The sequence below is a fragment of the Aethalodelphis obliquidens genome, unplaced genomic scaffold, assembly GCF_003676395.1.
Source record: "Aethalodelphis obliquidens isolate GAN/ISIS:26980383/991018 unplaced genomic scaffold, ASM367639v1 scaffold23, whole genome shotgun sequence".
Lineage (NCBI taxonomy): Eukaryota > Metazoa > Chordata > Mammalia > Artiodactyla > Delphinidae > Aethalodelphis > Aethalodelphis obliquidens.
The window spans coordinates 8,072,570-8,086,372 of NW_020837967.1; the positions used below are offsets into that span (position 1 = coordinate 8,072,570).

The 13,803-nt window shown below is 33.6% G+C and overlaps 1 protein-coding gene across 10 annotated transcripts in view; it reads right to left on the reverse strand.

Moving 5' to 3' along the window:
- Positions 1–13,803, reverse strand: part of ANKRD26 (ankyrin repeat domain 26) — a 92,452-nt gene that overhangs the window by 32,844 nt on the left and 45,805 nt on the right. For 8 of the 10 annotated variants that reach the window (XM_027121657.1, XM_027121653.1, XM_027121649.1 and 5 more), the window contains 6 exons: positions 13,206–13,288; positions 9,095–9,246; positions 6,627–6,797; positions 4,814–4,847; positions 4,389–4,530; positions 1,101–1,314 (listed from right to left, as the gene is read on the reverse strand). In XM_027121657.1, coding sequence (XP_026977458.1) covers positions 1,101–1,314; positions 4,389–4,530; positions 4,814–4,847; positions 6,627–6,797; positions 9,095–9,246; positions 13,206–13,288 — 796 coding nt within the window. The remainder of the gene's footprint in view (positions 1–1,100; positions 1,315–4,388; positions 4,531–4,813; positions 4,848–6,626; positions 6,798–9,094; positions 9,247–13,205; positions 13,289–13,803) is intronic. The other 2 variants (XM_027121651.1, XM_027121648.1) reach the window with 2 other exon arrangements.

Consider the following 13,803-nt stretch of genomic DNA (forward strand, 5'->3'; position numbering starts at 1 on the left):
TACCTTTTATTTCATCCATGCATATGTTAGGAATAAAACTGCATAATTTTTTTAAAAAATTTTGTCTTGAGAAAAATGGCCATTTCATACTTCTGTGGGTGGGAGTGTAAAGTAATATAAACTTTCTGGAGAACAATTTAGAAACATGGATCAAAGACCTTTTTTAAAAGTTCTCATACTTTAACCAAATAACACAATATTAAAGAATTTATTCAAAATAAATAATCAGAAATGTAGAAATGAATTTATAGAAGAGACGTTCCTTGTAGCATTAAATATAATACAGAAAAATGAAAAACAACTGAAATTCAATTTGTTAAAAAAATAATGACTATAATTCAAAAAGACACAAGCACCCCAATGTTCATTGCAGCACTATTTACAATAGCCAGGTCATGGAAGCAACGTAAATGCCCATCGACAGACGAATGGATAAAGAAGATGTGGCACATGTATACAATGGAATATTACTGAGCCATAAAAAGGAACAAAATTGGGTCATTTGTTGAGACATGGATGGATCTAGAGACTGTCATACAGAGTGAAGTAAGAGAGAGAGAAAAACAAATATCGTATATTAACACATATATGTGGAATCTAGAAAAATGGTACAGGTGAACTGGTTTGCAAGGCAGAAATAGAGACACAGATGTAGAGAACAAATGTATGGACACCAAGAGGGGAAAGCAGGGGGGTGGGATGAACTGGGAGCTTGGGATTGACATGTATACACTAATATGTATAAAATGGATAACTAATAAGAACCTGCTGTATAAAAAAATAAATAAAATTTAAAAAAAGAGAGAGATTACAAAAGAAATGAGGCTTCATATGGAGGACTTCTGTATGGCCATGAAAATGATGATTTGGAAATATATACATTAAATTATTAGTAGAAGTATCCACTGTTAAGAACTTGCTGTATTATTTCCAAGAATTTCACACTCCACAATACTAATGAAGTTTTCTCCCCTGTAAAATACCAGCAGGTAACTTAGCAATTATAAAACTTCCTGTAGTATTAAAGTAAATACACATCTGTAGTATTACAGTAAATAAAAACAGTTCAAATATTTCTTTAAAACCAAGATGTTCAATACCTCAAGCTGCAGAGCTCTTGTTCCCACTGCACTTTTTGATGCTCTAACTGTGATTTCATTTCTTTTGTTTCTGATAGCTCCTTTTGTAGCCCACTAACCTTACTTTCCATTTTTTTATTTTTTCCTGTAAGTAGTTCACATTGATTTTTTTTAAGTTCTATTAATCTTTCATATGAAAGAACTGCATCCTGAATTTTCAATAAGCTAACAGAATCTGCATTAGGAAGAAAACAAAGATAGAAATAAAATATATGAGTAATTTTTGTGTATAAAGCACTGTGCATTTTCACCTTCACTCATCCATACATTGAACAAATACATTTTTTTTTTTTTTTGGCTATGCCGCACAGCATGAGGGATCTTAATTCCCTGACCAGGAATTCAAGTGGCTAAATATACAATGCCCCAAAGAGGTGGAGGAAAGAGACAGAAAAAAGATATTTGAAGAAAAGAATGGCCAACAACTTTCTAAACTTAATGAAAACTACACTCCCACAGATCCAGGAGGATCTGGCAAGGAGAGAAGAAGTGGAAGTAAGCTGTTTTGTAATATTCTTATCCTATATATGATGTGGTACAATATTACTTGAAGGTGGACTGTGATAACCCTAAGTAAAATACTGTAAACCCTAAAGCAACCATTAAAATAGTGAAACAAAAGAGTTACAGTTAATAAACCAAAAAAACAAAAAAGAAATAAAACTACATCATAAAAATTACTCGATTAATCTAAAAGACAGCAGAAAAAGAAAAGGGGAACAAAGAACAGATGGGATAAACAGAAATCAAACAGCATAATGACAGATTCAAACCTACTGTATCAATAATCACATTAAGTGAAAATGGTCTGAAAACCTCAATTAAAAAGCAGATTGTCAGGGACTTCACTGGTGGCGCAGTGGTCAAGAATCCACCTGCCAATGCAGGGGACACAGGTTCGAGCCCTGGTCCTCCCACATGTCATGGAGTAACTAAACCCATGCGCCACAACTACTGAGCCCACATGCCACAATTACTGAAGCCCATGGGCCTACAGCCTGTGCTCCACAGCAAGAGAAGCCACCGCAATGAGAAGCCTGCGCACCACAACGAAGAGTAGCCCCCACTCGCCGTAACTAGAGAAAGCCCGTGTGCAGCAATGAAGACCCAACGCAGCCAAAAATAAATAAATTAATTAAATTTTAAGAAAAAGCAGATTGTCAGACTGGATCAAAAAGCAAACCCCAACTGTATGCCACCTACAAGAAATGCACTTTAAACACACAGACATAAATTTGTAATAAGGTTAGAAATAAGATATACCACACAACAAACAAACAAACAAAAAAGATATACCACACTAACATGTGACAAAACAAAGCTAAGCTAAGACTGGCTATATTAATACCAAACAAAGTAGACTTCAGAGCAAAAAACATTATCAGCAATAGACAAGGTCATTCATAATGATAAGAGTGTCAATTAATAAGAAGCATAACAACCCTAAACGTTTATGTGCCTAATAACTTCAAAATATATGAAGCAAAACTTGAGAGAACTGCAAAGAAAAATAGACAAATCCACAATTACTGTCTGAGATTTCAATACCCCTCAATGAGTAAGTGATAGAAAGAGCAGGCAGAAAATCAGCAAGGATACTGCAGACTTGAACACCACCATTCTTTTCAAGTAGCCATGGAACACTTACCAAAAAAAGACTGTTTTCTGGGTTATAAAATAAAGGAGTAAGTCAAAAGGATTTAAGTCATACAAAGTATGTTCTCTGACCACAAAGCAATCAAATTGGAAATCAAGAACAAAAATATTTCTGGAAAATACTCCAATATTTGAAAACTAAATAACACACATCTAAATAAACCTTGGATTAAAGAGGTAATGAAAAGAGGAATTACAAAGTATTTTGAACTGAATAAAAATGAAAACATAATATATTACAATTTGTGGAATGCTGCTTACTTGCATGAAAATTTATAGCACTGAATGTCTATATTAGAAAAGAAGGTCTCAAATCAATAACCTTGGCTTCCAACATAAAAATCCAGAAAAAGAGCAAATTAGGGGACTTTCCTGATGGTTCAGTGGTTAAGGATCTGCCTTCCAATCCAGGGGACGTGGGTTCGATTCCTGGTCGGGGAACTAAAACCCCACATGCCATGGGGCAACTAAGCCTGCCCGCTGCAACTACTGAACACGCAAGCCACAACTAGAGAGTCAGCATGCCGCAACTACAGAGCCCACACACGCTGGAGCCCACACCCCATTTGGAGTGTCACAAGTACTGAACCCACATGCCACAACTAGAGAGAGAAGCCCACACGCTGCAACGAAAGATCCCACGTGCCACAACTAAGACCCAACGCGGCCAAAAATAAAATAAAATAAATAAATATTTTTTTAAAAAGAGCAAAGTAAACCCAAAGCAAGCAGAAGAAAGGAAATAAAAAACATCAAAGAAAAAATCAATGATAAAAAACAAAACAAACAAAACAAAAAAGACATGGAAAAATCAATGAGGGACTCCCCTGGTGGCACAATGGTTAAGAATCCACCTGCCAATGCAAGGGACACGGGTTTGATCCCTGGTCCGGGAAGATCCCACATGCCTCAGAGCAACTAAGCCTGTGTGCCAAAACTACTGAGCCTGCATTCTAGCGCCCGCAAGCCACAACTACTGAGCCCGCGTGCCACAACTACTGAAGCCCATACACCTAGAACCCATGCTCCACAACAAGAGAAGCCACAGCAATGAGAAGCCTGCACACTGAATGAAGAGTAGCCCCCGCTCGCCACAACTAGAGAAAGCCTGCACACAGCAACGAAGACCCAACAGAGCCAAAAATAAATAAATAAATAAATAAATATTTAAAAAATCAGTGAAACCAAATATATTCAGAAGATGAATAAAAGTGATAAACCTCTAGCCAGGCTGATAATGAAAAAAAAAAAAGAGAGAAGGCACAAATTACCAATTTCACAGAAATGAGTAATGAGAAATTACTACAGATTCCATAGATATTAAAAGATTGACAGTAATATTATGAACATTATGTAAATAAATTTGGCAACTCAGATGAAGTGGGTAAATTCCTTGAGAGAGGGAAATTACCAAAGCTCAATCAAGAAAGAACAAATAAACTAAATAGCCCTATATCTAAAAAAGAAACTAAAGTCCTAGTTAAAGACCTTCCCACAAAGAAAATTCCAGGCCCAAGTGGCTACACTGGTGAATTCTACCAAATATTACAACAGTATACACAAAAAGGCTTTATATTTATACCATGGTCCTACCTTTACACTCCATGCCAAGTTGTTCAATTAGCAACATGGAATTCTTATAATTAGAGTAAAGCATCTGGCAATCCTCAAAAGCTGTTTCAGATGACTGAGTTAAGTCATCAAGGTCATCCATAGAATCAATTTGCTCTTTGACCTACAAATAAAAAATACTATTTCACAATGTCCCCAAAATATTTATAAAATATACTAAGTGTACAGAGATGATAAATATCTCTTTATTAAAGCAAAAACACAGATACTTTTTAAAAGAACAGATTTTTATCAAAGGGATAATTTTATCAACAGTGTTTCTAAATTATTTTTTCAAAGTAAATGTCTCTACAACAAAGGAAGATTTTTTATTTTTCCACTATACCTTTTACAAAGTAATTTTTTACTACAGGATAATATTTTTTATAATTAATTGTTTACTCTACCTTGTTCTTTTCGTTAGATGTTTCCTTTGTAGCCCTAAAAAAACAAACGATTCTTTTCAGGCAAACATTAAATACTTAAAATACAAAGAATACCTAAATCTATTGTTTTTTACATAAAATCTTTGCATTGGTAATTAATTTTCTATAAAAGAGATTAAACAATAAATAGAAAGAGTAACATTAAAGGACAAAGAAAATATACCATAATAATATTAACAAAGCATTAAATTAGATCAAGCTGACAATCAAAGGAAAAGGAAAAGCATAATGTTACTTGCATTATTTGACAGGAAGAAATATACCAGGGTTTTTTGTTATTGTCATTTTCAATAAAAACTAACTTTATGGCACTAAAACCTATTTGGAAAGTATTAAGTCCTTATATGAAAGAAACTCTTTTTTAATAATCATGATATTAGCTTTTTGAGGACTTACTATGTAACTGCTATGCATTATTATAAGCACCTTACATGTCTTAAAGGCATTTTAATCCTCACAACAATTTTGGGAGAGAGGTAATACATTAGGTCATTTACACAGGAAGAAATGGAGCACAGAAAGGCTAAGTAACTTGCCCAAGCCCCTACAGCAGATCAGCAGCAGACCTAGAATTCAAATCCAGAAAATCTGGCTTCAACACTTGTGTTTCACAATATGATGAGAAGGTAATATTTATTTTTAAGTGTTTTTAAGTAATATGATAGCAAATGAATCTGTATTATTATTCCATGTCTAGTTATAACTATAAATAATAATTTCTGAATCTTACACATATTTTTTAAAAATAAAAAGGCTTTAGATCTAGGCAATATTGGAATTCTATTTTCAATAAAGATTTGCTTTTGTAAAGAAATTCATCAACAGGCATTCATTCACCCATTCAGCTGTTTATTCATGCATTCAACATATACTTAGCGCACAATACATGTTAATGACACTTTTAGTATAGGAAGCATGACTTTTGTAATTTAGAACTTTATAATCCAAAAGTAATAATCTGTGATAGATTGTTAATAGTTTTTTTTTCTATCAAATATAAAGAAAATCTTACCCTTTTCCCTGGAATCTAAACCACTATGAAGTTAACATAATCTGTTTTAGAGTACCTTATAAAACCATAGCCACTCATGATGATACTGTCATCTAGAATTATCAAGGAATGATTAAATCTTATTCAGTATGGCCTAAATGTTTGTAAATTTATGATTATATAATTTTTAAAAATCTATGTATGATAGAATAATTTTTAAGTACTCATCTGCATATTCAATTATATAAGAATATTACACTTCAAAATCAGTGAACAAGCCCTTACCATAAAACTATACATGAATAGAAGTATTATGTACAATTAGTTTACTATAATATTTTAAAGATAATGTAATACAATCAATAAGCTTTCTAATATTGGACATGCAAACAAGATTAAACTGAATAAATGCATCCTCTACTGGCTCATTTCCAACAGCATACAAACATACTCTAAAAACTCCCATCTTAACATAAAAAGAGAAAGGAAACTCCCTTTCCTCTTCAGTTACTATCCAGTTCTCTATTGCCTTTCCCAGTAAATATTCCCTAAGGAGCCGTTTATACTTATTCACTACAGTCCAGCTTCCATGGGGAATATTTATTGAAACTACTTCTGGTCAAAGCCACTCATCCTCATCTTAACCTTTCAGCAGCGTTCATCTGGTATAGTTGAGGATTCTCTTGTCGTGCCCTGTACACTATATTATGCTGTTCTATTTCCAGAAAAAGTATTCAGTGTTAATATTTCTTGACCTAAAAATAAAGAATTTGTAGATTTTACCTGCCATCATCCTGATCTACTCCACTTAAACTGCTGTCATCATTCATGTGTAGCAGACCACCGATCAGTGAATCGTCCTTCTCAAACATTGGTGTAATCACACATTCTTTTGATGTCCATTTTTCATTTTCATTTTTCTTTACTTCCTTCATATGCACGCCAGGACCGCTACTTAAAAAAATCCATAAAAAAGCCAATGTTTTCTAATAATTCTACTGATAAAGAATAAAAAAACAATTTTTTAAAAACTCCAACTCTTACCCATCATAAGTCATTTATTAGTTCACAAAACAGTTATGAAGTACCAACCATATGCAAGCAAATACAAATTCTTGCTTCAAAGACACACAAAGACACAAAAAGATACACAATTATGATACAATGTGATATGTAAGAGTTGACATATGAAAGTTATAAGTGAACATAGGAAAGCTTTACAGAAGAGGTTAAATAAACAGAGGAGGTCATGAGGAAAAGAAAATGGAGAAAATCATTCTACTTGGTGATTAGAATGTGAGCACAAAGATCAGGCACATGGCGTCTAGGTGTTTCCTAGGAACTTGGGAGGAAAAGTACAAAATACATGGAAGGAAGCAGAGAGGTGAGTCTGGAAAGACATTCTGAAGAACCTCAAGTGCTACACTGAAAAGCTGAAGTTCACTGCCTAAAAGCAATGATTCTTAGACATGGGAGTAATAATTAGATTTCTACTATATTGTTTTGTTTTGATATATAATGTTTAATTTACATGATTTTTAAAAATAACATGAGGTACATATAACATGAAAGAAGAACTCAAGGAAATATCTTGGGGGGAAAATTTACTTTTAAACACCCCCATGTTGGGGTCACGTCAGCATCAGGGCTGAAAAATAGGTACCTCATGGTATCCCTCCACCACCAGCAACAATTTGGCATCTATCCACGGACAAAAGTGGCTTTGTGGGAGTTGCAGGATCCAGCACCATAAACCAAGGGACCTGGGAAGAGTCCTGCCCACCCAAGTGGTAACAGACATACAGACCACATCCCTGCTGTGGACCCTGCATGGCCCATGAACTGGCTCCAGCCACTCTTAGCAACGTCCAGGGAACCCCTGGAAAACACTGTCTTAGACAAGAGAGCCTTTGTGGAAATCCAGGTTTCCAGCAGAGAAGTTCCAGCATACCACTGGAACAAAAATATGCAAGTTGGGGTACACTGGAGAGGGCAGTTATTAAAGACTGGAAGAGGTGACTGCTACTTCAAATGCAAAACAGCAATGCAAAACTTCAAGTAACATAAAAAAAAAATCAAGAAAACATGACACTACCAAAAGATCATAATAATTTTCCAGTAACAAATCCCAAAGACATGGAGATCTGCAATCTACCTGATAGAGAATTCAAAATAGTAGTTTTAAGGAAACTCAGTGAGCTACAAGAAAACACAGAAAGACAACCCAACAAAATCAGGAAAGTAATACACAAACAAGATGAGGAGTTTAACAAAGAGACAGAAATAATAAAAAAGAACCAAATGGAAATTTTGGAGCTGAAGAATACAATGACTGAAAGGAAAAATGCAATAAAGAGCACTGACAGCAGAATGGATCAAACAGAAGAAAGAATCTGTGAGTTAAGAGACAGGAGCTTTGAAATTATCCAATCAGAGAAGAATAAAGAAAAAAAGAATGAAAAAGTGGGAAGAAATTACCAGATACCATCAAAAGAAATAATTCATAAATCACTGCAGTTCCAGAAAGAGAAGATAGGGAGAAGGTGGCAGAAAGCTTATTTAAAGAAAAAATGGTTGGGAACTTCCTAAACCTGGGGAGAGATTTGGATATCCAAGTTCCTAAAGCTCATAGGTCACCAAACAAACTCAACTTAAAGAAATCCTCGCCAGGAGACATTATAACAAAACTGTCAAAAATCAAAGACAAAGAGAGAGTCTTAAAAGCAGCAAAAGTAAAGAGGCTTGTAAATTATAAGGGAATCCCCATAAGTCTATCAATGGATTTCAAGAGAGTAGGACGACATATTCAAAGTGCTAAAAGAAAAAAACTGCCAACCAAGAATACTCTATCCAGAAAAGTTGTCTTTCAGAAGTGAAGGAGAGATAAAGACTTTCCCAAACAAAGCAAAGCTGAGAGAGGTCATCACCACTAGACCTGCCTCACAAGAAATGCTGAAAGGAGTCTTCAAGCTGAAATCAAAGGACGCTAGTTAGTTAACATAAAATATATTTAAATATACAACACACTGGTAAAGGTAAGTATACAGTCAAATCCAGAATACTCTAATACTGTAATACGGTGGTGTGTTAACCAATTAACGCTAGTATTAAGGCTAAAGGACAAGAGTATTAGAAATAACTATAACCCTAGTAAAATATAAAATTTGTTAATCATGAACATTAGCTCAAATGAGAACTTGTTTTATAGGAAAATAACAATTATCTATTGTTAAATACTGACATAGGCTTACCTATCAGAATCTTCATTCTCCATGGTAGGAAACTGTTGGTTATTAGTTTTTCTGCTCTTTCTCTGTTGAATTAATCCACTATCATCAGCATCATATATGTTTTCTGATACTTCCATTTCACTACTTTTGTGCTTATTCTTTTCTTCTTCAACCTTTAATGAAAGTTTGACACTACATATAATTGTTATTACCTTATTCATTATAAAGACCTTTTCATTTTCATTAATTATTTGACTCAGAGTTTGCCCCGGTTTTAAGCAATAAAAATAGTTTTGTGCTTAATTTTTTTTAATTACAAGTCATTGAAATTTTTGTAAATTCTGCTTCTTTCTGTTTGAGGAAAAGAAATAAAGTTTTAAAAATTTCAAAAAGGGCTTTTTAATGTTGTGCAGCTATTCACATCCACTCTTCCCCGTCTGATGGCAGAGATAGAGAAATAAAGAGACAAAGACACAAAATTTGTCCTCTTCGGTCTTTACCACCTGGATTTTGCATTAAACAGCCAAATTTAGAGGATGTGACACCTTGGTGCTTCAGTAACAAAAAGGAAACGTTCTTCTTTCTGCACTGAAGCTATTCTTCCCCCACTGCCTTTTACAATTCTTTTTCCATTTGGATCCTGGGATTATCAAAAAAGTGACGGTGTTCACTAAAATATATGAACCAAAGTTTACCAAAAAACAGGAGTAGAGTGAAATTAATGAATTGTTAGTTAGTGTGGAATTCTGGAAAATGAGTAACGCCTCCCAATTTCACATTCAATAACCATGAAATTTTATAGCTTAAGGGTATAGAAGTAATTATCTACTTTAGCCCCACTATTTACCAATAATGGGAATAAAACCAAGAAAGGTTCAATGATTTGTCCAAAGCCCCTAAAGTGGCATTTCCTAGCATTTCATGGCACCAAAATAGATGATACAATTCTGTAACCCTGAATCTGATAAATTACCAAATGAATTCATCAAATTAATCAGATAAGTTAAAAGTGTGACTTTGGCAAAGTAATTTAATGCCTCAGTTGGGGGTAGGGCTCATCTCTTTTTCTTTTAAAGGAGAATATCTACAGATTTTTGTCTATCTTTAAAACTCAGTCAATGCACCTCTTACACAAAAGAGCAAACAAACAAATTAAAAAATCTATTACTGGAAGGAGAAAAAAACTCACCGCATGTCAAAACTCAGTTTTCTCCTTTGGAGATAAATACTGAATTTTTTTTGCTGAGGGTTTATACTACCTATATGATAAAATCATACATGTCAAAACTTACCACATTTTATTAAACAACATAATGTAAAGGTCTGACTCAACAGAAACATCTGAGAGTGGTGATTAAAGAATATGTGGGAGTACATGTATTTGTTATTAAAAATATCTTGAAGTGGCCATGTTGGAATTCTAAGTGCCAAGGGACTGAGTAAAGCAGAGAAGATCGCACACACTAAAGCACAATGAAGAGATTAGTTTAGCAGGAATACGTGTTTATGTCCCTTCTTTCAGTCACTGCTTCCTTCCCATACTATAGAAGTGTAATTTATATTTAAAACCCCCAAACCCTAGCTTATTATATTTCTTAAGCAATTTCCTTTGTGCTTATTCTGGCTCAGAAGGTCACACGGTATGTAGCTAAATTAGCTTCCCAGTCCATATGAAAGACTGACAGAGAGAGACTTAGGTTGATTAAGGAACAAAAGCCATGAAAATAGTTTCCTATTATTTAAATGGCAGAAGTAATCTACTTCTACACAATTACCTATTTAGCGGACCCCATTTTATTAATAAGTGGAAAATCAGAATGGATCAGATCATTGATAAAGAGAAAGAACAAAGTAGCAGCAAATGAACCTCTACCTCTTTTTGAAGTTGCATTTTCTCTTTTTCCAAAGCCAGGAACTGTACTTGTAACATGCCTATCTCATTCTCAAACCTTTGCATATCTTGCTGTAATTCTTCATTTAGATATACTTTGGATGTTCTGTTACTATTCGGTGGAGAAGAACTCCCATTTTCTAATTCAGGTTCCATGCTTTTATAGTTATTAGCACTGCAATTATCTGCAAGTAATGGCTTCTGGAACCAGTCTTGTGTTGGTTTGGTTTTCTTATAAGTATTTGTAACAGCAGAAATATCACGACTTTTTATTTGAATCATGTGTCTCATTTCATTGGAGCGGGCAAGCCATAAATCAAAAAGTCTTTTGGGATCACTAGACTGAGGTATACATCCGATGTCTAATTTCCAATTAGTGTTATTTTGGTTCATATTTTGTACCATTTGCATATCAAACTCTTGGTCTTCTTGCACTTCAAATGTAACTACTGGGTCCCTTACTTTTTTATTTTTTGTATCATTATAAAAACTCTCCTCATTTTTGTTAAAAACATGTTCAGTGTCTGGTTTATCACTTTCATAGTCTAATTTATTTTCATTTAAATAAAGCTGTGAAGATGATGGGCAAGCATGTCCCCAGTACCCAGAGGTTAAATAAGATGGAAAAACATTTTCAAGACTGGGTTCTTTTTGTTCAGGAAATGCTTGAAATGCTAGAGAAACAGATACTCCAAATGCATCTTTTGCCTCACAGTCGGGTATATTATTTGTCAAATTAGAAGGTATTTCCTTTACGTTTGCTCCTTCTTTAGGGGTATCATGTAGTGGCTCTTCCTCAGGACAAACAGTAATTTTGTATTTTTCAAAAATTTCACCAAACTTCTGCTTTAACTCATTTGTGATGAGTTTTAAGTTATTTTTCCACTCTAATTTGCCTTGTTTGGTCCACATTTCCTCATACTTTTGTACACAAGGAAGTCCTGAACATACAGATATGTCCTCTCTATCACATTCATTATTCATTTCTGGTTCTTGAGGCATTTTTTGCAGATGCAAAAGCGGAAGATTAATTGGCTTGATTTGATTTTCAGATGTCTTTTCTGTCAGGGTACATGTTTGTAAAATAACTTTATCCTTAAGTAATCAAGTATGGACAAAGAAAAATTAGAGAATAATTAAAATACAACCGTTAAACTTCTTAATCTATGTTTACCTACTCACAAATCACTGGATTACAACTAAGAGAAGTGAAAAATAACTTGCCTTAGCCTAAAACAGGAGGAAAACATGAACTCACAAACCCAATTTTGTCACTGTTTGTTTGAACTAAATAATTCATATATGTTAAATCTACCAAAAATGAATTAGGAGCTGATTTTTAATGTTACAAAGGCTTCCTTACTTAAAAATATTTCACCTCACTGTACCTTAAAGAGTCCCTATGTGCACATAAGGATTTTTTTTTAAGGACTAGTAACTGGAGAATAGACAAATCTTAAATTACTAGGAGCCAAAATCAATTAACACCAATCAGAAAGAGGAACAAATTCCTAAATTTTAATGCAAATTATATACTATGATGGTATTATACATTGATATAATACCTGCTTTCATTCAGTTATATTTTATTCTAATATCTACTAATGAAAGTGGATAAAACATTGTTTAATAATATTTACTGGTTTCCTACCCTGAAATGAAATAAATTAGAAAGTTATTGTTTGTACCCTAACAACAAAGGTCCAATTCTGGAAGGTTTGATTCCTTAATAAGCAATTGGGTTGATTGTATGACCCCCTCTCTCCCTGAATGTAGATCCTTAGATCGATTACATAGAGGTCACAAGACAGAATAAATCTTTAATCTTGGCATTAGTGACTGGCAATTTGAAACTGCAAATTTTGAACAGCTGGGAATGATTTCTCCTTCCATGAATCTAACTCACGGACCATCATTGATATATTGTTCATAATTTCAACTGCTTAATCATATGATTCAGTATTTGATTATCATCTTCTTTATCATGTGAGGAAGAAGCAAACAATATTCAGGAAATTTTTTTGCCTCAATTCCAAGGACAAAGTTTAGCTATAAATTATAATAGATTCTAACAATATTTTAAGCTTTATAATTAAAGCACTATAAAAACTAAATATTAAATTATTATCTATTGATTCTAAGAGGTTAATTTTGAAAGGTAATTTCATTTGAACTCTGTTATGTCATTAAAGCATAGAAAACCATATTGAGCCAGAAATTTACATTTACATTTTTACATACCTGTGAGTGGTTATTTTCACTTCCATCAAGCCTTTCTTGTGCTTCCTCCGATGTTATTTCTAAGTCTAGTTCTGCTGACAAATCTATATGTTTAGTTAAAATTAACTATTTAGAACAGTTAGATAAAAGACATAATCTTTATAAAAATAGATTTAAAAAATTTTATCAAATGACAATTTAAATTAAGCTTAATCTTTAGCTGAATATTTACTTCTTTAAGAAATACTTCTAATTACCTAAAACTTCAACAAACCATCTGGGAAATACCAGATGTCACCATGTTACAGGCACACAAACATCTCAAAGATTCATTTACAAATTCATCCACCAAACATCAATGAACAGAACAATCAAAAACCAAACAAAATTTAAAAATACAGGACAAACATATAAAGTCACAATATACTCTGTTCTCTACTTCATAATAGTACCGATTTAACAACACACCAAGCTTCAACTGCAACGTTATTCATGGTTTCCAAAATTCCTGTTACTTTTCATGCTTTTATCAGTTCCTTAATCTGAAATGTTTTCCTCTACTCTTCTGACAAATTTCTTTTCATCTTTTAAGACCCAGCCTGCTTTGTGAAGTCCTCCT